The sequence below is a fragment of the Pristiophorus japonicus genome, chromosome 6, assembly GCF_044704955.1.
Source record: "Pristiophorus japonicus isolate sPriJap1 chromosome 6, sPriJap1.hap1, whole genome shotgun sequence".
NCBI classification, from domain to species: Eukaryota; Metazoa; Chordata; class Chondrichthyes; family Pristiophoridae; genus Pristiophorus; species Pristiophorus japonicus.
Genome location: NC_091982.1, coordinates 115,673,569 through 115,698,017, shown reverse-complemented (window position 1 = coordinate 115,698,017; position 24,449 = coordinate 115,673,569). Strand labels below are relative to the sequence as shown.

At 47.6% G+C, this 24,449-nt stretch overlaps 1 protein-coding gene across 1 annotated transcript in view; it reads left to right on the top strand.

The window, feature by feature from the left end:
- The window catches only part of LOC139265220 (sodium- and chloride-dependent neutral and basic amino acid transporter B(0+)-like), a 104,537-nt gene that overhangs the window by 18,140 nt on the left and 61,948 nt on the right, over positions 1-24,449 (top strand). The window contains exons 4-5 of the mRNA XM_070882145.1: positions 20,577-20,744; positions 21,945-22,083. Coding sequence (XP_070738246.1) covers positions 20,577-20,744; positions 21,945-22,083 — 307 coding nt within the window. The remainder of the gene's footprint in view (positions 1-20,576; positions 20,745-21,944; positions 22,084-24,449) is intronic.

Here is a 24,449-nt window from a genome sequence, read left to right as displayed (position 1 = left end):
CAGGAGAGAGCGGGGGCGGGGGAGGGGGCACCACAGGGGTGCAGCATGCCAGAGGCGATACCCCCAACACAGGGTATACAGGCAGAGGAGAAGCTTCCTCAACATGACTGAGCAGCAGTTCTTCAGGAGGCTCCGGCTTTCGCGCCAGGTCATCACAGGCATTTGCAGTTTGCCGGAGCAAGATCTGTGTAGCAGAGGTCCTGGTGGACATTCCTTGTCAGTGGCTGTCAAAGTCTACACCACCTTCAACTTAGCCTCAGGTTCCTTTCAAGATATTAAGGGGAACAGATAGGGTAGATAGAGATACAGTATTTCTGCTAATTGTATATTCTAGGACCGGGGGGCATAGTCTAAAAATTAGAGCCAGACCTTTCAGGAGTGAAGTTAGGAAACACTTCTACACATAAAGGGTGGTAGAAGTTTGGAATGCTTTTCTGCAAACAGCAATTGATGCTCGATCAATGGTTAATTTTAAACCTGAGATTGATAGCATTTTGTTAACTAAAGATATTAAAGGATATGTGCCAAAGGCAGGTATATGGTGTGAGGTCACAGATCAACGGCCCGGCCCAGAAATCGGCACGGTCCCGGCCTGCAAGACCATCAGCAGGCCAGGGCCATCAGAGGGAGCAGCGTGCGGCGGCATACCACTGCAGGAGGGGGGCGGCTGCGAAGCCAGGTCGCTGATTGCAGTGCAGGCAGGCACAGCAGGAGGGGAAAAGGAGAGGCAAGAGTTTGTAGAAGGAAGTGACCGAGGCCCAGGAGCGGCGTGAGTCTGGGGCCCAGAAGAGGTGAGGGCCCAGGGGCAGCACGGGCCAGCCCACACTGCGATATGTGTGCGCGCTCGGTCTGTGCAGCAGAGCAGGTCTCCAGTCGTCTTGGTTAATCCTTGCCACTGGACCAAGACCTAGCTCTGTCAAGCCCGTGTGGTGGCTGGTGTGCAACGGCCACCCCATGTTAAAAAAATCCATGCACAGGCATCTTCCACCCTCCAAGATTTAGTTCGGGATCTGGAATATTAGGTCCTTCATTGAAACACCTGTGAACTCATCCTTTTTTGGCGTGGAAGCAAGTCATCCTCGCTTCGAGGGACTGCCAATGATGATGAAATGGTGGAACAGGTTCGAGGGGCTAAATTGCCTATTCCTATGTTCCTTCCAGAGATCTGCAGCAGACATTTGCGGCATCTCGCAGTTGGCCACCCACAGATGCATCACACAGGTGACGGATGCCATGTTTCACAAGTCAGCCAATTCTTTCAACTTTGCCACCAATGAGGCCAGTGTTACTGAGCGTGCGCTTGGCTTTGCGGCTCTGGCTGACTTCCCACAGGTGCAGGGCATCATCGACTGCAGACATGTGGCCATGAGGGCACCCCATCACCACCCAGGAGTGTATGTGAAGCGCAAAGATTCCACTCGTCTGCAACCACAAAAAGATGATTATGCATGTGTGCGCCAAGTTTCCTGGCAGCTGCCATGATTCTTTCATCCCGCGCCAGTCCACCCTCCCTCAGCTCTTCGCTTCTCCAAACAGACTTATCGGCTGGCTGCTTGGAGACAAGGGCTATCTACTGAAAATGTGGCTTATGACACCCCTGAGGAGGCCAAGTACTGAGGCCGATGAGTGTTATAATCCGAGCCACATCTCCATCAGATATATCATAGCAGAAGCAATAGACAAGCTGAAGATACGGTTCAGAGGCCTCGACAGATCTGGAGGAACCCTTCAGTACACAGAAGCCAGGGTCTCCAGAAACATCATGGTCTGATGCGTGCTGCTCAACATAACGCAGCAATGAGGGTTCAAGCTGCAGGAGGAACATGGCGCACAGCACAAAGCCTCCTCCTCTGAGGAGGAGGGGGAGCAAGTTGAAGAGGAGGAGGAGGAGGGACCTGAGGTTGAGATGGCAGCAGCAGTGCCTGCGAGACCAGGATGGGCTCATCATGGCCAGCTTTACTTAACTTGCTCCAATTCAGCCACATGGCTGCTACATGCTGTATCAAGCTCTCCCACTCTCCCAACAACACCATAAAGCATCCCTGCAATGATCAATTCATTGCTCTCACCAAAAGCCCCAATACTCGAGATGAAATAATGTCACCATTCATTCCGTGATAAAGCCACTTCCAAGGTTTGTGGCAAAAATGGACAAGATCTGAAAGTAGTGCAAAGTAAAACATTTATGTGTGCAATCAAGGGGGAGTTCGAGCAGCGCGAGTCCGGGGTGCATGGAGAGGCCTATAAAGGCCCAACGTCGGAGGAGGAGCGGCAGTTCGAGCAGCCCGAGTCCGGGGTGTGTGGAGAGGCCTATAAAGGCCCAACGTCGGAGGAGGAGCGGCAGTTCGAGCAGCGCGAGTCCAGGGAGCGTGGTGAGGCCTATAAAGGCCCAACATCGGAGGAGGAGCGGCAGTTCGAGCAGCGCGAGTCCAGGGAGCGTGGTGAGGCCTATAAAGGCCCAACATCGGAGGAGGAACGGCAGTTCGAGCAGCGTGAGTCCGGGGTGCGTGGTGAGGCCTATAAAGGCCCAACGTCGGAGGAGGAGCGTTAGTTCGAGCAGCGCGAGTCCAGGGAGCGTGGTGAGGCCTATAAAGGCCCAACGTCGGAGGAGGAGCGGCAGTTCGAGCAGCCCGAGTCCGGGGTGTGTGGAGAGGCCTATAAAGGCCCAACGTCGGAGGAGGAGCGGCAGTTCAAGCAGCGTGAGTCCGGAGTGTGTGGTGAGGCCTATAAAGGCCCAACATCGGAGGAGGAGCGTTAGTTCGAGCAGCGCGAGTCCAGGGAGCTTGGTGAGGCCTATAAAGGCCCAACATCGGAGGAGGAGCGGCAGTTCGAGCAGTCCGAGTCCGGGTGCGTGGTGAGGCCTATAAAGGCCCAACGTCGGAGGAGGAGCGGCAGTTCGAGCAGCGCGAGTCCAGGGAGCATGGTGAGGCCTATAAAGGCCCAACGTCGGAGGAGGAGCGGCAGTTCGAGCAGCCCGAGACCGGGGTGTGTGGAGAGGCCTATAAAGGCCCAACATCGGAGGAGGAGCGGCAGTTCGAGCAGCGTGAGTCCGGGGTGCGTGGTGAGGCCTATAAAGGCCCAACATCGGAGGAGGAACGGCAGTTCGAGCAGCGCGAGTCCAGGGAGCGTGGTGAGGCCTATAAAGGCCCAACGTCGGAGCAGGAGCGTTAGTTCGAGCAGCGTGAGTCCGGGGTGCGTGGTGAGGCCTATAAAGGCCCAACGTTGGAGGAGGAGCGTTAGTTCGAGCAGCGTGAGTCCGAGGTGCGTGGTGAGGCCAATAAAGGCCCAACGTCGGAGGAGGAGCGGCAGTTCGAGCAGCCCGAGTCCGGGGTGCGTGGTGAGGCCTATAAAGGCCCAACGTCGGAGGAGGAACGGCAGTTCGAGCAGCCCGAGTCCGGGGTGCGTGGTGAGGCCTATAAAGGCCCAACATCGGAGGAGGAACGGCAGTTCGAGCAGCGCGAGTCCAGGGAGCGTGGTGAGGCCTATAAAGGCCCAACGTCGGAGCAGGAGCGTTAGTTCGAGCAGCGCGAGTCCAGGGAGCGTGGGGAGGCCTATAAAGGCCCAACGTCGGAGGAGGAGCGGCAGTTCGAGCAGCGCAAGTCCAGGGAGCGTGGCGAGGCCTATAAAGGCCCAACGTCGGAGGAGGAGCGGCAGTTCGAGCAGCCCGAGTCCGGGGTGTGTGGAGAGGCCTATAAAGGCCCAACGTCGGAGGAGGAGCGGCAGTTCGAGCAGCGTGAGTCCGGGGTGCGTGGTGAGGCCTATAAAGGCCCAACGTCGGAGGAGGAGCGGCAGTTCGAGCAGCGCGAGTCCGGGGTAAGTGGCGAGGCCTATAAAGGCCCAACGTCGGAGGAGGAGCGGCAGTTCAAGCAGCGCGGGTCCAGGGAGCGTGGTGAGGCCTATAAAGGCCCAACGTCGGAGGAGGAGCGTTAGTTCGAGCAGCGCGAGTCCAGGGAGCGTGGTGAGGCCTATAAAGGCCCAACATCGGAGGAGGAGCGGCAGTTCGAGCAGCCCGAGTCCGGGGTAAGTGGCGAGGCCTATAAAGGCCCAACGTCGGCGGAGGAGCGGCAGTTCGAGCAGCGCGAGTCCAGGGAGCGTGGTGAGGCCTATAAAGGCCCAACGTCGGAGGAGGAGCGGCAGTTCGAGCAGCCCGAGACCGGGGTGTGTGGAGAGGCCTATAAAGGCCCAACGTCGGAGGAGGAGCGGCAGTTCGAGCAGCGTGAGTCCGGGGTGCGTGGTGAGGCCTATAAAGGCCCAACATCGGAGGAGGAACGGCAGTTGGAGCAGCGCGAGTCCAGGGAGCGTGGGGAGGCCTATAAAGGCCCAACGTCGGAGGAGGAGCGTTAGTTCGAGCAGCGCGAGTCCAGGGAGCGTGGTGAGGCCTATAAAGGCCCAACATCGGAGGAGGAGCAGCAGTTCGAGCAGCCCGAGTCCAGGGTGTGTGGAGAGGCCTATAAAGGCCCAACATCGGAGGAGGAGCGGCAGTTCGAGCAGCGCGAGTCCGGGGTGCGTGGAGAGGCCTATAAAGGCCCAACATCGGAGGAGGAGCGGCAGTTCGAGCAGCGCGAGTCCGTGGTGTGTGGAGAGGCCTATAAAGGCCCAACGTCGGAGGAGGAGCGTTAGTTCGAGCAGCGCGAGTCCGGGGCGTGTGGCGAGGCCTATAAAGGCCCAACGTCGGAGGAGGAGCGGCAGTTCGAGCAGCGCGAGTCCGGGGTAAGTGGCGAGGCCTATAAAGGCCCAACGTCGGAGGAGGAGCGGCAGTTCGAGCAGCGCAAGTCCAGGGAGCGTGGAGAGGCCTATAAAGGCCCAACGTCGGAGGAGGAGCGTTAGTTCGAGCAGTGCGAGTCCAGGGCGTGTGGCGAGGCCTATAAAGGCCCAACGTCGGAGGAGGAGCGGCAGTTCGAGCAGCGCGAGTCCGGGGTAAGTGGCGAGGCCTATAAAGGCCCAACGTCTGAGGAGGAGCAGCAGTTCGAGCAGCGCAAGTCCAGGGAGCGTGGAGAGGCCTATAAAGGCCCAACGTCGGAGGAGGAGCGGCAGTTCGAGCAGCGCGAGTCTGGGGTAAGTGGCGAGGCCTATAAAGGCCCAACGTCTGAGGAGGAGCGGCAGTTCGAGCAGCGCAAGTCCAGGGAGCGTGGAGAGGCCTATAAAGGCCCAACGTCGGAGGAGGAGCGGCAGTTCGAGCAGCGCAAGTCCACGGCGTGTGGCGAGGCCTTTTAAGGCCCAACATCAGAGGAGGAACGGCAGTTCGAGCAGCCCGAGTCCGGGTGCGTGGAGAGGCCTATAAAAGCCCAACATCAGAGGAGGAACGGCAGTTCGAGCAGCGCGAGTCCGGGTGCGTGGAGAGGCCTATAAAGGCCCAACATCGGAGGAGGAGCGGCAGTTCGAGTAGCGCGAGTCCGAGGTGCGTGGTGAGGCCTATAAAGGCCCAATGTCGGAGGAGGAGCGGTAGTTCGAGCAGCGCAAGTCCAGGGTACATGGTGAGGCCTATAAAGGCCCGGCTTGTGCAGCTCCAGCCTGGAGAAAAAGCAAAAAAGAAATAGGAAGAAATCAAAAGGTGACGTCACAGCCAAAGGGGTAAGTGATTGGCTGGTGATTGGTGAGTAGATTTTCTTTTTTATATCAGTAAGTAAACTGTTACCATTGTTATCGGCAAGTTAAGTTAATCTAAGTGTTAAGTCATGACAGGAAAGCTCGGTCACGTGATATGCTCCTCCTGTACCATGTGGAAACTCACGGACACTTCCGGTGTCCCCGACGACTACGTGTGCAGGAAGTGTATCCGCCTCCAGCTCCTGACGGACTGCGTTGCGGATTTGGAACTGAGGGTGGATTCACTCTGGAGCATCCACAATGCTGAGAATGACGTGAGTAGCACGTGTAGCGAGTTGGTCTTACCGCAGATGAAGGGTCCACAGCCAGCTAGGGAATGGAAGACCAGCAGGAAGAGCAGTGCAAGGAAGGTAGTGCAAGGGTCCCCTGCAGTCATTCCCCTGCAAGACAGATACACTGCTTTGAGTACTGTTGAGGGGGATGACTCATCAGGGGAGGGCAGGAGCAGCCAAGTTCATGGCACCATGGCTGGCTCTGTTGCACAGGAGGGCAGGAAAAAGAGTAGGAGAGCGATAGTCATAGGGGATTGAATTGTAAGGGGAATTGATAGGTGTTTCTGCGGCCGCAACCGAGACTCCAGGATGGTATGCTGCCTCCCTGGTGCAAGGGTCAAGGATGTCTCGGCGTGGGTGCAGGACATTCTGAAAAGGGAGGGAGAACAGCCAGTTGTCGTGGTGCACATTGGTACCAACGACATAGGTAAAAAAAGGGACGAGGTCCTACGAGACGAATTTAAGGAGCTAGGAGCTAAATTAAAAAGTAGGACCTCAAAAGTAGTAATCTCGGGGTTGCTACCAGTGCCACGTGCTATCAGAGTAGGAATTGCAGGATAGCGCAGATGAATACGTGGCTTGAGCAGTGGTGCAGCAGGGAGGGATTCAAATTTCTGGGGCATTGGAACCGGTTCTGGGGGAGGTGGGACCAGTACAAACCGGACGGTCTGCACCTGGGCAGGACCGGAACCAATGTCCTAGGGGGAGTGTTTGCTCGTGCTGTTGGGGAGGAGTTAAACTAATTTGGCAGGGGTGTGGGAACCAATGCAGGGAGACAGAGGGAAACAAAATGGAGACAGAAGCAAAAGACAAAAAGGAGATGAGTAAAAGTGGAGGGCAGAGAAACCCAAGGCAAAAAACAAAAAGGGCCAATGTGCGGCAAAATTCTAAAGGGTCAAAGTGTAATAAAAAGGGAAGCCTGAAAGCTCGGTGCCTCAATGTGAGGAACCCAGGAGCGGGCTCTGAGCTAGTTAGAGTGGGTGAGAGCGCAGATGAACAGGACTCCAAGAAAGAATGCAAAAGGCAGGAGGCAATAGAGCAGAGTAACACTGGGGTAAGTGTAAACCACAAGGTGATAGGATGGTACAATATGTATGACTATAAAGGGGCTGCAGGAGGGGTCAAAACTAAAAATCATGGTTTAAAAACTAGTATTAAAACACTCTACCTAAACGCATGCAGTATTCGAAATAAACTAAATGAGTTGATGGCACAAATCATTACAAATGGGTATGATTTGGTGGCCATTACAGAAACATGGTTGCAGGGTGGCCAAGATTGGGAATTAAACATACAAGGGTATCTGACAATTCAGAAGGTCAGACAAGAAGGGAAAGGAGGTGGGGTAGCTCTGTTAATAAAGAATGATATCAGGGCAGTTGTGAGAGACGATATTGGCTCTAATGAACAAAATGTTGAATCATTAGAGATAGTAAGGGGAAAAAGTCACTGGTGGGCGTAGTTTATAGGCCCCCAAATAATAACTTCACGGTGGGACGGACAATAATCAAGGGAATAATAGAGGCATGTGAAAAAGGAATGGCAGTAATCATGGGGGATTTTAACCTACATAGCGATTGGTCAAATCAAATCGCACGGGGTAGCCTGGAGGAGGAATCATAGAGTGCATACGGGATTGTTTCTTCGAACAGTATGTTACAGAACCTACAAGGGAGCAAGCTATCTTAGATCTGGTCCTGTGTAATGAGACAGGAATAATAAACGATCTCCTAGTAAAAGATCCTCTTGGAATGAGTGATCACAGTATGGTTGAATTTGTAATACAGATTGAGGGTAAGGAAGTAGTGTCTCAAATGAGTGTACTATGCTTAAACAAAGGGGACTACAGTGGGATGAGGGCAGAGTTAGCTAAAGTAGACTGGGAACACAGACTAAATGGTGGCACAATTGAGGAACAGTGGAGGACTTTTAAGGAGCTCTTTCATAGTGCTCAACAAAAATATATTCCAGTGAATAAGAAGGGTGGTAAGAGAAGGGATATCCAGCCGTGGATAACCAAGGAAATAAAGGAGAGTATCAAATTAAAAACCAATGCGTATAAGGTGGCCAAGGTTAGTGGGAAACGAGAAGATTGGGAAAATTTTAAACGACAGCAAAGAATGACTAAAAAAGCAATAAAGAAAGGAAAGATAGATTACAAAAGTAAACTTGCGCAAAACATAAAAACGGATAGTAAAAGCTTTAACCGATATATAAAACGGAAAAGAGTGACTAAAATAAATGTTGGTCCCTTAGAAGATGAGAAGGGGGATTTAATAATGGGAAATGTGGAAATGGCTGAGACTTTAAACAATTATTTTGCTTCGGTCTTCACAGTGGAAGACACAAAAACCATGCCAAAAATTGCTGGTCACAGGAATGTGGGAAGGGAGGACCTTGAGACAATCACTATCACGAGGGGGGTAGTGCTGGACAGGCTAATGGGACTCAAGATAGACAAGTCCCCTGGTCCTGATGAAATGCATCCCAGGGTATTAAAAGAGATGGCGGAAGTTATAGCAGATGCATTCGTTATAATCTACCAAAATTCTCTGGACTCTGGGGAGGTACCAGCGGATTGGAAAGCAGCTAATGTAATGCCTCTGTTTAAAAAAGGGGGCAGACAAAAGGCAGGTAACTATAGGCCGGTTAGTTTAACATCTGTAGTGGGGAAAATGCTTGAAGCTATCATTAAGGAAGAAATAGCGGGACATCTAGATAGGAATAGTGCAATCAAGCAGACGCAACATGGATTCATGAAGGGGAAATCATGTTTAACTAATTGACTGGAATTCTTTGAGGATATAACGAGCATGGTGGATAGAGGTGTACCGATGGATGTAGTTTATTTAGATTTCCAAAAGGCATTCGATAAGGTGCCACACAAAAGGTTACTGCAGAAGATAAAGGTACGCGGAGTCAGAGGAAATGTATTAGCATGGATAGAGAATTGGCTGGCTAACAGAAAGCAGAGAGTCAGGTTAAATAGGTCCTTTTCGGGTTGGAAATCGGTGGTTAGTGGTGTGTCACAGGGATCAGTGCTGGGACCACAACTGTTTACAATATACATAGATGACCTGGAAGAGGGGACAGAGTGTAGTGTAACAAAATTTGCAGATGACACAAAGATTAGTGGGAAAGCGGGTTGTGTAGAGGACACAGAGAGGCTGCAAAGAGATTTAGATAGGTTAAGTGAATGGGCTAAGGTTTGGCAGATGGAATACAATGTTGGAAAGTGTGAGGTCATCCACCTTGGGAAAAAAAACAGTAAAAGAGAATATTATTTGAATGGGGAGAAATTACAACATGCTGCGGTGCAGAGGGACCTGGGGCTCTTTGTGCATGAATCCCAAAAAGTTAGTTTGCAGGTGCAGCAGGTAATCAGGAATGGAATGTTGGCCTTCATTGCGAGAGGGATGGAGTACAAAAGCAGGGTGGTCCTGCTGCAACTGTACAGGGTATTGGTGAGGCTGCACCTGGAGTACTGCGTGCAATTTTGGTCACCTTACTTAAGGAAGGATATACTAGCCTTGGAGGGGGTGCAGAGACGATTCACTCGGCTGATTCCGGAGATGAGGGGGTTACCTTATGATGATAGATTGAGTAGACTGGGTCTTTACTCGTTGGAGTTCAGAAGGATGAGGGGTGATCTTACAGAAACATTTAAGATAATGAAAGGGATAGACAAGATAGAGGCAGAGAGGTTGTTTCCACTAGTCAGGGAGACTAGAACTAGGGGGCACAGCCTCAAAATATGGGGGAGCCAATTTAAAACCGAGTTGAGAAGGAATTTCTTCTCCCAGAGGGTTGTGAATCTGTGGAATTCTCTGCCCAAGGAAGCAGTTGAGGCGAGCTCATTAAATGTATTCAAATCACAGATAGATAGATTTTTAACCAATAAGGGAATTAAGGGTTACGGGGAGCGGGCGGGTAAGTGGAGCTGAGTCCACGGCCAGATCAGCCATGATCTTGTTGAATGGCGGAGCAGGCTCGAGGGGCTAGATGGGCTACTCCTGTTCCTAATTCTTATGTTCTTATGTTCTTATTTTCTTAAAACAACTGAAACTTGGCACTGATATTTTTGGATACACCATGTGCTTACCTTTGTGCGTTTGTTTCATATTTTCTTTTGCTAGTGCTTCTACAAGGTGCAACCTCTGTGGTTTCAGCAGAGGTAGAGGCAGACTGCTACTTTCCCGTCTGTGACTCGTTGGACACTTTTGGCAGATGTCCTCTGGGTTTTCGAGCCTGTGATGGCCCCGCCAAAGTCTACTCCTGCTGCGATTGTGCAGGGACAGACCCAACCATCGGGATCCGAGGAAGCATCTGGGGCTCTGTCTGAGGGAGAGACAACGGGGGAGAAGTGGAAGCCCCCACTTCCATATTCCCTCTCATGGGCCACCCGCACTTCCCTGCTGGCAAGCACCTCAATGCACACCAGTGGGGCGATGAAGGTCCAAATCTATGTTTATATTCCTCCTTGAGAGGCGGTCAATGAGCATCTGCCACCTATTGTCCACAGCTAGCATGTGCTCAAATGACTGGTGCATTAGCTGCTCCATGCACGTGGCTGTTTCTTCCATGGAAAAGTGGCTCGTCACCATCGCCTGCGAGATGATGGTGCTCATGTTGGAGATGGACTCCTCCATTCTCTGAACATTTGCAGACATCGTAGCTGCAAAACCTGCCAGAACCTCATGCAGTTGTTGCTGCCCCTCCAGGATCGCCCTCTTTCTCGATGGCCCCTGAGGCCCTGTATCTGCATGCAGCTCAGCAGAGTTTGGAAAGTCCTACACCCTCTAGCGAGGAGTCTCCACTGCCGTCCCTATCAACACCACCTGCTCCTGTTCATTTGTGAATTGTGAGACGCCCGTGACAACTCTACTCTATGGCTCAAAGGACCCACCGAGGTGTGTGGATCTGCGCTGGTGCTGGATGCGCTTGGGTCTGTTGGTGCTTCACCCATGGAGGCTGGAGGTTCCTCTGAGGAGTCATCTTCCTCCTCTGGCTGAATAGTGAGGGGTGGGGGAGGCACTTGATGGATCTATGAGAGAGTAATGAGATGAATTAGACGTTGTATAATAAGAATGGTTAACGTTATCATTATGTATATGATTACATTTCACTGGCTGCGAAATCAGTTACCATATGAGTGACAGTTGCAAGCCATGTGGCTTTATGAGATGTAATTCTAACACTAGGTTGCTGGGATGTGCCCCTCTCTCCATCTCCCTCTCCCACCATCTCTTGAGCTCCCAAAATTTCCAGAGCCGTCTTCTCTGTTGCTGTGAGATGTGCAATTACTGGACGGCCACCTCCGGTTCTCTCCCTTTCCCTGTTGTTGTGGGCTCTCTTCTCCTGCAAGGGGGGAAAGTTGATAAGTTTGAGTGAGAGTAATGGAATAACTGTAAGGAATGGATGGTTACATCTGCAGAGGGTGACTATGAGGGATTGAGGTGCCAATGCCAAATGGCCTCCTTGTGGTGTTATTTACTCTGATTGGATTACACAGAATTACTTAGGATATACGGCACAGAAACAGGCCATTCGGCCCAATCAGTCCATGCCGGCGTTTATGCTCCATTTGAGCCTCCTCCCATCTTTCCTCATCTTACTCTATCAGCATAACCCTCTACTCCCTTCTCCAATGCTTATCCAGTCGCCCCCTAATTACATCTATACTCTTCGCTTCAACCACTCCCTGTGGTAGCGAGTTCTACATTCTCACCATTCTCTGGGTAAAGAAGTTCCTACTGAATCCCTTATTTGATTTCTTGATGACTTGGTATATTGATGGCCTCTAGTTTTACTCTTCCCCACAAGTGGAAACATTCTCTCTATATCCACTGTCAAAATCTCTCATAATTTTAAACACCTCTATTAGGTCACCCTTCAACCTTCTCTTTTCAGGAGAAAGGAGACCCAGCCTGTTCATCCTTTCCTGATAGGTATACCCTCACATTTCTGGTATCATCCTTGTAAATCTTTTCTGCAACCTCTCTTGTGCCTCTATATCCTTTTTATAATATGGTGCCCAGAATTATACGCAGTACTCCAAGTGTGGTCTAACCAAGGTTCAATTCAAGTTTAGCATAACTTCACTACTTTTCAATTCTATCCCTCCAGAAATAAACCCTAGTTCCTGAGTTGCTATTTTTAATGGCCTTGTTAACCTGTATCACTACCTTTAGTGATTTGTGTATTTGTACTCCAAGATCCTTTTGCTCCTCTACCCCATCCAGACTCGCACCCAAGTAATAAGTGACCTCCTTATTCTTCCTACCTAAATGTAATACCGTACATTTATCTGTGTTGAAATTAATTTGCCAATTATATGCTCATTCTGCAAGTTTATTAATGTCTTCCTGTAATGTCATTGCTGCAGTTTCTTCAGTAATGACTACACCACCACCCCCCCCAACTTGCTGTCATCCACAAATTTTGAAATTGTATTTTTGATTCCAAAGTCTATATTGTTAATATAAATTGTGAACAGTGGTCCAACACTGATCCTTGTGGAACACCACTTCCCATCTTTTGCCACTGTTAATAGCTACCCTTTACCTCTACTCTCTGCTTTAAGTCTTGAAGCCAGCTAACTATCTATTCTGCTACTTGTTCCCTGACTCTGCATTCTCTAACTTTATTCATTAGTCTATTATGTGGTACCTTATTGAAGGCCTTTTGAAACTCTAGATAAATTACATCTACTGCGTTACCCTTGTCTACTCTCTGTTACCTCTTCAAAAAATTCAATGAGGTTGGTCAAGCAAGACTTTCCCTTTTGAAATCTATGCTAATTATTCTTTATTATAGTTTTGGTTTCTAGATGTTCTTCTATTTTCTCCTTTAGTAGAGATTCCATTATTTTTCCTACCACCGATGTTAAGCTGACTGGTCTATAGTTCCCTGGACATGTTCTAGCTCCCTTCTTAAATATAGGTATACGTTAGCTATCTGCCAGTACTCTGGCACTACACTTTGTTCTAACGAATTATTTCATATGTATAGTAATGCTTCTGCTATCTCCTCCCTAGATTGTTTTAAAATGCACAGATGTAATCCATCTGGACCACAGGTTTTATCCTCTTTAAGTTTGATTAGTTTATTTAATATATCCTCTTTTTATTTTAAATGTAGTTATCTCATCAAAATAGTCTCATCATCCGATGTAATGTCCACCTGTTCTTTCTGACTTCATTAAAATGAGAGTGTGTGTGAGGGGTGGTTAGTGAGATAGGGATGTGAGTATGTACATAGACAGACAGGGATAGGTGGATGTGCAAGGTAAGTTGGTGTGAGTAATGATGTGCAGGAGCAGGCTTGGGAAGACAGAGTGATGGGGATGTGTTGATAGGCAATTGAGGATGAGGGTCAGTGTGGCATTGCATTCACAGTGAAGTATTTCCTGCACTGTATCCAGGTCCTCCTGACCATATCCCTGCTGCTAACCTTCTCAGTCTATACAGCCAAGCTCTTGTTGTTTCTTGTGGAGGTCTCCTTTGTCAGTCAATAGGGAAGAGGACCACCCTGCATGCTCTGACGGCCTCCACAAGAGTATGCAGCAATGAATCAGAGAAGCACAGTGCAGCCCTCTGCCATTTGGCTATCTATGTTTCAAAAGTTTTAGCTACACCTTCCACCCTCCTCTGGAAACCTTCAAGTGAGTTCAGTGCAAGGTTATTTTAAATATGGGCGCTCGAACTGAGTCATCGATGGCGTCCTCAGACCCGCACCATTTAATAGGGCCGGGAAATGCACATGACTTACAATTGCGGTCATTAATTGAAAGACGCTCTGAGCAGCGTGTTGCTCAGAACATCGCATTTCCGAGTCACTACGCCGCCCACACACACCCAACCTGATGCAAAGTTGAAAATTATGGCCTAAATATTCATTTAGCAGGTCTGCCATTTCATTTTTTATCCATTATTGTCTCATCTGCACCTGTCTTTAAAGGGCACACATTCCCTCTTATTACTCCCTTTCTCTTAATGTATTGATACAAACTTTCACTAATCTTTGATATCGCTTGCAAATTTTATTTCATATTCCTTTTTGGACCTCTTAATACATTCTTTGTATCCTTTCGTACTTTCTTTATAGCTCTCCGAGTCTGCTGCATTTGTGTTAGTCTTTTCTTTTCGCACAATACTGGGCTAAAGGTTCCCAAAAAATCCACCACCACTGGATTGTCGCCCAAAATACCGCTAAGATTTTAAAATTACCACAGTGAAAAGTTACACAACAAAAGGAAAACATTTCGCCCGGCAGAAAAAATGGACCTTACACCCTGATTCTCAGCGGAAAACGTGATCCTGGGTCAATTGGGCGGAACTTAATCTAATTAAGCAGTACTTACTAAAAATTTAGACCGAGGCTGCGGGTTGGGCCTCGGGAGGGGGAAACACTAAAAATAATTTTTTCAAAATACAAAAAATAAATAATAGCAATACATTCTCAGGACCCTTTTACACATAAGCGCTCAAAAAGAAAGTAAAAGAGAACTTTAACTTACCTTATTTTGCAGGGCTTCATACTCACTGCCCAACTCCGGTTGGCTTCTCGTGGGTGTTTTTTTTTACCTACCTGCAGGTCACCGCTGGGACAAAACTCGGGCAATGGTGGTTATTGGACGGTGCACGCCAGCGGTCCGCTCCCGAGCGGTATTTTGAAACCGCCGGCAGAACTGTTTTCCCAAATTTCCGCCAGGTGGTTTTCCGTCCAAACTGACCAGTACCACCGAGAAACCGGGCAGAGATCAGTGGAAAATCCAGCCCACTGTCTCTTACCTCATTTGTTGACTGTGGCTGCTTAACTGCGTAAGAGCAATTCTTGTCTTTTGGGGTATGTCCTGGTTTTGTATTGCAGCAAAAACTTCATTGGAAACTTCCCACCTTTTGTCTGTGCGATCACCTATTAACAGCTCAGCCCAGTTTATTATGGGCTCAAAGATCGTACTTAAATTTAAAGCTTTGGTTGTGACTCTTGCTTCTCCCACTCAAACCTAATATCAAATATCAAATATAATTGGACCTGACGACCGGGTTTTAAAAGAGGTAGCTGCAGAGATTGCGGATGCAATGGTATTAATCTTCTAGAATTCGCTAGATTCTAGAACAGTCCCCAAGGATTGGAAGGTTGCAAACATAATCCCGCTATTTAAGAAAGGCAGAAGAAAAAGAACGGGGAACTATAGGCGAGTTATCCTGACATCAGTAGTAGGCAAAATGCTAGAATCTATTATTAGGAATGTGGTAACAGGACACTTAGAAAATTGTAATATGATTAGGCAGAGTCAACATGGATTTATGAAAGGGAAATTGTACTTGACAAATCTCTTCGAGTATTTTGAAGATTTAACTAGTAGGATGGATGAGGGGGAGCCAGTGAATGTAGTGTATTTGGATTATCAAAAAGCATTCGATAAGCTACCACACAAGAGATTCTTTCACAAAATTAAGACACATGGGGTTGGGGGTAATATTACTAGCACGGATTGAGGATTGGTTAAAGGATAGAAAACAGAGAGTAGGAATAAACAGCACTTTTTCGTGTTTGCAGGCTATAAGTATAGGGGTAACGCACGGATCAGTGCTTAGGCCTCAGCTATTTACAATCAATATTAATGACTTACATGAAGGGACTTCGTGCAATGTATCCAAGTTTGCTGATGATACAAAGTTATGTGGGAAAGCAAACTGTGAGAAGGACACAAGGAGGCTGCAAAGGTTGACTGAGTGGAAAAGAACATGGCAAATGGAATACAATATGGGGAAGTGTGAAGTTATCCACTTCAGTAGGAAAAACAAAAAAGCACAATATTTTTTGAAAGGTGAGAGACTGTGAAATGTTTGCATTCAGACGGACCTGGGTGTCCTTGTACAAGAATCACAGAAAGTTAACATGCCGGTACAGCAAGTAATTAGGAAAGCAAATGGTATGTTTGCTTTTGTTACAAAGCGATTAGAGTATAAGAGTAGAGAAGTCTTACTACAATTTTTTAAAGTTTGTTCTGGGATGTGGGTGTTGCTGGTGAGGCCAGCATTTATTGCCCATCCCTAATTGCCCTTCAGAAGGTGGAGATAAGCCACCACCTTGACCCGCTGCAGTCCATGTGGTGAAGATACTCCCACAGTGCTGTCAGGGAGGGAGTTCCAGGATTTTGAGCCAGCGACAATGAAGGAACAGCGATATATTTCCAAGTCAGGATGCTGTGTAACTTGGAGAGGAAGTTGCAGGTGATGGTGTTCCCATGTGCCTGCTGCCCCTGTCCTAGATAGTGGGTTTGGGAGGTGCTGCCGAACAAGCCGTGGTGAGTTGCTACAGTGCATCTTATAAATGGTTCACATTGCAACCACGGTTTGCCGATGGTGGAGGGAGTGAATGTTGAAGGTGGTGGATGAGTTGCCAATCAAGCGGGCTGCTTTGTCCTGGACGGTGTCGAGCTTCTTGAGTGTTGTTGGAGCAGCACTCATCCAGGCAAGTGGAGAGTATTCCCTCACACTCCTGACTTGTGCCTTGTAGATGGTGGAAAGGCTTTGGGGAGTCAGGAGGTGAGACACTCGCCGCAGAATAGCCAGCCTCTGACCCGCTCTTGTTGCCATAGTATTTATGTGGCTGGTTTCGTTAAGTTTCTGGTCAATGGTGACCTCCAGGATGTTCATGGTGGGGGATTCAGTGATGGTAATGTCGTTGAATATCAAGGGGAGGTGGATAGACTTTCACTTGTTGGAGATGGTCATTGCTTGGCATTTGTGTGGCGCAAATTTTACTTGCCATTTATCAGGCCAAGCCTGAATGTCTTTCAGGTCTTGCTGCATGCAGCATGGACTGCTTCATTATCTGAGGAGTTGCGAATGGAACTTAATACGGTGCAGTCATCAGCAAACATCCCCACTTCTGACCTTATGATGAGAGAAGGTCATTGTTGAAGCAATTGAAGATGGTTGGGCCTAGGACACTGCAACTCCTGCAGCAATGTCCTGGGGATGGGATGATTGTCCTCCAACAACCATAATCATCTTCCTTTGTGCTAGGTATGACTCAGTTTTCCGCTGATTCCCATTGACTTCAGTTTTACTAGGGCTCCTTGATGCCACACTCAGTCAAATGCTGCCTTGATGTCAAAGGCAGTCACTCTCACCTCACCTCTGGAATTCAGCTCTTTTGTCCCTGTTTGGACCAAGGCTGTAATGAGGTCTGGAGCCGAGTGGTCCTAGTGGAACCCAAACTGAGTATCGGTGAGCAGGCTATTGGTGAGTAAGTGCCGCTGGATAGCACTGTTGACGACACCTTCCATCACATTGTTGATGATTGAAAGTAGACAGATGGGGCGGTATTTGTCCTGCTTTTTGTGAACAGGACATACCTGGACAGTTTTACACATTGTCGGATAGATGCCAGTGTTGTAGCTGTACTGGAACAGCTTGGCTAGAGGCGTGGCTAGTTCTGGAGCACAAGTCTTCAGCGCGACAGCTGGGATGTTGTCGGGGCCCATAGCCTTTGCCGTATCCAATGTGCTCAGCCGCTTCTTGATATCCCATGGAGTGAATCGAATTGGTTGAAGACTGGCTTCTATAATGGTGGGGACGTCAGGAGGAGGCCAATATGGATCATCCACTCGGCACTTCTGGATGAAGAAATACTTCAACCTTGTCTTTTACACTTGTGTGCTGGGCTCCATCATCATTGAGGATGGGGATATTCATGGAGCCTCCTCCTCTCGTTGTTTAATTGACTACCACCATTCACGACTGGATGTGGCAGGAGTGAAGAGCTTTGATCTGATCCGTTGGTTGTGGAATCGCTTAGCTCTGTCTATATCATGCTGCTTTCGCTGCTTGGCATATATGTAGTCCTGTGTTGCAACTTCCCCAGGTTCATACTTTATTTTTAGGTACACCCGTGCTGCTCCTGGCATGCTCTTCTGTTGGTCCCCTGACTTGATGGTAATGATAGGGTGAGGGATGTGCCGGGCCATGACGTTATAGATTGTGGTGGAACACAATTCTGCTGCTGCTGATGACCCACGGCGCCTCATGGATACCCAGTTGTAGTTGCTAGATCTGTTCTGAATCTATTGCATTTAGCACGGTGGTAGTGCCACACAACACGATGGAGGGTGTCTTCAGTGTGAAGATGGGATTTGGTCTCCACAAGGACTATTCGGTGGTCACTGCTACCAATGCTGTCAAGGACAGATGCATCTGCGACAGGTAGATTGGTAAGGAAGAAGTCAAGTAGGTTTGTCCCATGTGTTGGTTCTCTCAAGACCTGCTGTAGGCCCAGTCTGGCAGCTATATTCTTCAGGACTTGGCCAGCTCAGTCAGTAGTGGTGCTACGGAGCCACTCTTGGTGATGGACATTGAGTGTCCCCCATTCTGTGCCCTTGCTATCCTCAATGCTTTTTCAAAGTGGTGTTCAACATGGAGTCGTCATCATAGGCGATCCCTCGAATGAGAATGACTTGCTTCCACGTGAGTTCACAGATGTTTCAATGAAGGACCCGATGTTCCAGTCCTGAACTCTAATTGAGGGGGTGGAAGATGCCTGTGCATGAATGTTTTTAATGTGTGGTGACCTTTGCACATTAGCCACCACATGGGCTTGACAAAGCTAGGCCTTTATCCAGTGGCAAGGGTTAACCAGGACGACTGGAGACCTGCTCTGCTGCACAGACCTAGTGCGCACACATATCGCAGTGCGGGCTGGCCCATGCTGCCTCTGAGTCCTCGGCTCTTCTGGGCCCCATACCCTCCCTCATTCACCGCACTTCTGCCACAATCTCTCGCTGCTTCTCCACCACAAACATTCGCTGCACCTCCGCCACGATCTCCCTCCGCACCAAACATTCGGCGAACCTCCCGATCAACCACCAAATCTCAGCCACGATCCCTCATTACTCCTCCGCCCTGATCACCTGTCGCAAGTCTGCCATGACCTTCCTGCTCCTCTGCTGCACCAGGGCCCTGCCGATGCTCCTGCCCACGCTCCAAATGGCGACCTGGATCCTGATGACGTCACCCAGTCACCCACCTCGAAGCCGTCGCACATTTGTGTCAGCTCGCGCTGAAGCTGCAGTGGCGTGCTCCAGTTCTTTTTATAGCCCCAACATGGAGGAGTACTGACTCATCAGCTGAGGGAGGGCGGTAGGTGGTAATCAGTAGGGGGTTTCCTTGCCCATGCTTGACCTGAAGTTATGAGTCTTCATGGGGTGCAGAGGACTCTCCCGACTGTATACAACTCTCTCCCACTGAGCCGCTACCTCTGGTGGGTCTGTCCTGCTGTCGGGACAGGACATACCCAGGGATGGTGATGGAGGATGGGACATTGGCTGAAGGTTATGATTCTGATTATGTCAGGCTGTTGCATGACTAGTCTGTGGGACAGCTCTCCCAAATTTGGCACAAGTCCCCAGATGTTAATGAAGAGGACTTTGCAGGGTCAACTGGGCTGGGTGTGCCTTTGTCATGTCTGATGCCGGTGCCGAGGTCAATGCCAGGTGGTCCATCCGATTTTGTTCTTATTATTGTTTCTTGTAGTAGTTTGTTACAACTGAGTGGCTTACTAGGCAATTTAAGAGGGCAGTAAAGAGTCAACCACATTGCTGTGGGTCTGGAGTCACATATAGGCCAGACCAGGTCAGGACAACAGATTTCCTTCCCAAAAGGACATTTGTGAACCAGATGGGTTTTTACGACAATCCGATAATTTCATGGTCATCATTACTGATACTAGCTTTTTATTCCAGATTTATTTGATTAACTGAATTAGATTCCACACTGCTGTGAAGGGATTTGAACTGTCATCTCCAGATTATTAGTCCAGGCCTCTGGATTACTAGTTCCGTAATTTAATCACTATGCTACCATTCCCGTGGGCATTGGTGAGGCCACACCTGGACTACTATGTACAGTTCTGGTCTCCTTACCTAAGGAAAGACAGACTTGTTAGAGGGAGTGCAACAAAGGTTCACTAGACTGGTTCCTGGGATGAGGGATTGCCCTATGAGGAGAAATTGAGTAGACTATTCCCTAGAGTTTAGAAGAATGAGAGGTGATCTCATTGAAACATACAAAATTCTTAATGGGCTTGACAGGGTTAATGTTGAAAAAATTTTTTCCCTGGCTGGGGAAGTCAGTTTCAGAATAAGGGGTCAGCCATTTAGGACTGAGATGAGGAGAAATTTCTTCGTTCAAATGGTTGTGAATCTTTGAAGTTCTCTACCCCAGAGTGCTGTGGAGGCTCAGTCGTTGAGTATATTCAGGACAAGGTTGATAAATGTTTGGGAACTAAGGGATATGGGAATAGTGCGGAATGGTGGAGTTGAGGTAGAAGATCAGCCATGATCTTGTTGATTGACGGAGGAGGCTTGAAAGGCCAAATGGTCTACTCCTGCTCCTATTTCTTATGTTCTTATTTTCTAATTATATACATATATTTCACCCACTCCCTTACGGGTCAGAATGTCCCTAACTTACGCTCTAGCTCAATGCCTCTGAGCAGAGTGACTCAAGGCAGTGACATTTCCTACAAGTGTAGTTATCCGGGACAGTCTCACTGTTCACAACAGAAATTACTATGGTGCTCGATTGCAGCAAAACACAATTGGTTTGTCCGACCAGCTGAATCCATGTGAAAGAATTTAGTTAAATAGTTTCTAATCTAAACTCCTATTCCTCATTCCATTTTAAGGTGTGGGGATCACAATGGTCCTTGTGATTACAATTTCCAACATTGTCTACCCTTGCATCATCGGCTACAGCCTGTTCTACTTATTTGCTTCCTTCCAATCCCCCCTGCCGTGGGCAGACTGCTTCAGGTGGTGGGGTGCAGATGAAACATGCAGCAGGACTCCCAAAGGTACTGTGTTAACTTCTATTGGGTAATTCTCTTTCTACCTTGCATCTCAACTTGTATATTTTCTCATGCTCTTTTTGCTTGTTTGTGCCCACTGTTCATGTCTATCTCTTTCTATCTCTGTTTGTGTCTCAAATAGTTTCTCTTGTCTGCGTATCTCTGTTTGTACAGGAATCTTTTTATCACTTTTTCTTTCACGTGAGTTTTTCCCAATGTGTCTCCCATCTTCTGTATAGCCATTACTCTGAATGCCTCTCACAAAGAGCTCTTTTTGTTCCTTCTACTTCAATGCCTTGTTCTCGTTCCCTTTCTTGACACCTCTCACGGAGTCCTGCTGTTCGACTCAGGACTCCAAACTTTTAGTTTGTAAGATATCAAAGATTAATTCTGTTTGAATTGAGCAGAACCAATTTTATAATCTTAGATGTGATGGATCAGTATGAAACATCTGGAAGAGAAAAAAAAATGTTTTAAATTTTGAAGAAACTCTTATTATACAGACTGGGACTGAGTAAAGATGACTTATTGCAATTATATAGGGCCCTGGAGTACTGTGTACATTTTTGGTCTCCTTACCAAAGGAAGGATAATCTTGCCATAGAGGAAGTGCAGCGAAGGTTCACCAGACTGATTCCTGGGATAGAGGGATTGTCCTATAAGGAAAGATTAAGTGGACTAGGCTTATTTTCTCTAAAGTTTAGAAGAATGAGAGTTGATCTCATTGAAACATATAAAATTCTTGCAAGGCTTGACAGGGTAGATGCAAGGAGAATGTTTCCTCTGGCTGGGGAGTCTAGAACCAGGGGTCACAGTCTCAGAATATGCCGTCGGTCATTTAGGACTGAAATAAGGAGAAATTTCTTCACTCAGAGAGTGGTGAATCTTTGGAAGGTGAGTGAGGAACCTTCTTGCTGCAATATGGTTGGGTGGAATGTGTTTCTGGTAGAATCTGATTGGTCAGAAAATTTAAATTAGGGGAATAGTAGAAGTTGGCGTGCTGCCTGCATTACAGGTGAGACTGTGCTGTGAGTGGAGTGTGCAGACTGTACCTCTGTATTCTGACCCATCCACAGCCTCACCCATGTAATAAAATGGTTTGGACTGATTCAGTCAGAGTGAAACAGTGGTCCTGATTATATGACCAGAAATCGCAGCATCGTTCCCAATTAAATGTATTTCTAAAACACATTCCACATTTTCCAGATCCACTCTGCAATCTCACTCTGGATGATGGATATTTTGAAATAATTAATACAACATGGCTGCAGGCAAACAATGAAACGTGCACGAATGGATCAGAAATCTACGTTCCTCACCAGGGTCCAAGTGAGCAATACTGGGAGTAAGTAAATTGCTACAGATCGCTGCACCTATAACTGCACAGCTGTACCAGTAGCTTCCTCTTGGGATGGTCACTTGGGTGAATGTCCTGTTTAATGAGTGAAAAGCTGTTTGATTTAGATAGAGGTATTATTTACATCATATGTCTGTTACAAACTAACATCACAACAGGGGCCCTTTCATTAGGTGAGGTGAGTGGGCAAATGCATGGCAGATGAAGTATAATGTGGATAAATGTGAGGTTATCCATTTTGGTGGTAAAAACAGAGAACCAGACTATTATCTGAAAGGTGACAGATGGTGACAGATTAGGAAAAGGGGAGGTGCAACGAGACCTGGGTGTCATGGTACATCAGTCATTGAAGGTTGGAATGCAGGTACAACAGGCGGTTAAGAAAGCAAATGGCATGTTGGCCTTCATAGCGAGGGGATTTGAGTACAGGGGCAGGGAGGTGTTACTACAGTTGTACAGGGCCTTGGTGAGGCCACACCTGGAGTATTGTGTACAGTTTTGGTCTCCTAATTTGAGGAAGGACATTCTTGCTATTGAGGGAGTGCAGCGAAGGTTCACCAGACTGATTCCCGGGAAGGCGGGACTGACATATCAAGAAAGACTGGATCAACTGGGCTTGTATTCACTGGAGTTCAGAAGAATGAGAGGGGATCTCATAGAAACGTTTAAAATTCTGATGGGTTTAGACAGGTTAAATGCAGGAAGAATGTTCCCAATGTTGGGGAAGTCCAGAACCAGGGGTCACAGTCTAAGGATAAGGGGTAAGCCATTTAGGACCGAGATGAGGAGAAACTTCTTCACCCCGAGAGAGGTGAGCCTGTGGAATTCTCTACCACAGAAAGTTGTTGAGGCCAATTCACTAAATATATTCAAAAAGGAGTTAGATGTAGTCCTTACTACTAGGGGGATCAAGGGGTATGGCGAGAAAGCAGGAATAGGGTACTGAAGTTGCATGTTCAGCCATGAACTCATTGAATGGCGGTGCAGGCTCGAAGGGCCGAATGGCCTACTCTTGCACCTATTTTCTATGTTTCTATGTTTCTATTAGTTAACAGCGTCCTGGTTTCTAACACTGCAGGATTAACAATATATATACAGTGAAACCTTTACTGAGTAATTTTTATTTTCTTGTTCTTCAAGGAAGAGATTTACCACTAGAACTCCGAAACCTTAAATGGTTCAAATTATCTGTGACTGACATCCCTTTCTCTCTGTTTTTATTTCAATACAGTATTGTGTTTAACCCACAGACCTGGTAACTGAAATGGGGAAACTGTCTGGGAGCAGGTCCCATGTTTAACAATATGAAGGAGCTGAATTCATTGGGAGATACAGTGACTAACCCAGGTAGTTTTAACAGTGCTTTGTAAGTCAGTCAATGAAGCACTGACAGGAACTCCTTCAAATCAGCTCTCCAGGAATTCTCTTCAGCAATCACTGTTTAAAAAAAGCTTTAAATTTAAAAACATCAATAAAAATAAAGAGAAATATCATTAAGGATATCAAATCAATATCCAGTGAGAAAGAAAGACTCTAAGAGAAGGATGAATCATCCACGGCTAACTAAGGAAGTAAAGGATGGTATCAAATTGAAAACAAATGCATATAATGTTGCGAAGATTAGTGGAAGGGCAGAGGATTGGGACATTTTTAGAAACCAGCAAAGGATGACTAAAAAGTAATAGAGAGAAGATGGATTATGAGAGTCAACTAGCAAGAAATATAAAAACAGACAGTACGAGCTTCTACAGTTAAATGGAAAGGAAGAGAGTAGCTAAAGTAAATGTTAGTCCCTCAGAGGATGAGACTGGGGAATTAATAATGATAAACAGGGAAATGGCAGAAACTTTGAACAAATATTTTGTATCTGTCTTCGCAGTAGAAGGCACTAAAAGCATCCCAATGATTGATAATCGAGGGGCTATTGGGAGGGGGAAATTTAAAACAATCACTATCACTAGAGAACAAGTAGTAAGCAAACTAATGGAACTAAAGGTGGACAAAACCTCTGGATCTGATGGCCTACATCCTAGGGTCTTAAATGAGATAGTGGATGCATTGGTTGTAATCTACCAAAATTTGATTCTGGAGAGGTCCGAGCAGATTGGAAAACCGCAATTGTAACACCCCTAATTAAGAAAGGAGGGAGACAGAAAGCAGGAAATTATTGACCAGTTAGCCTAACTTCTATCATTGGGAAAATGCTGGATTCCATTATTAAGGAAGTAGTAGCAAGACATTTAAAAAATAATAATACAGTCAAGCAGAGTCATCATGGTTTTATGAAAGGGAAATCATATTTGACAAATTTGCTGTAGTTCTTTGAGGATGTAACGAGCAGGGTGGATAAAAGG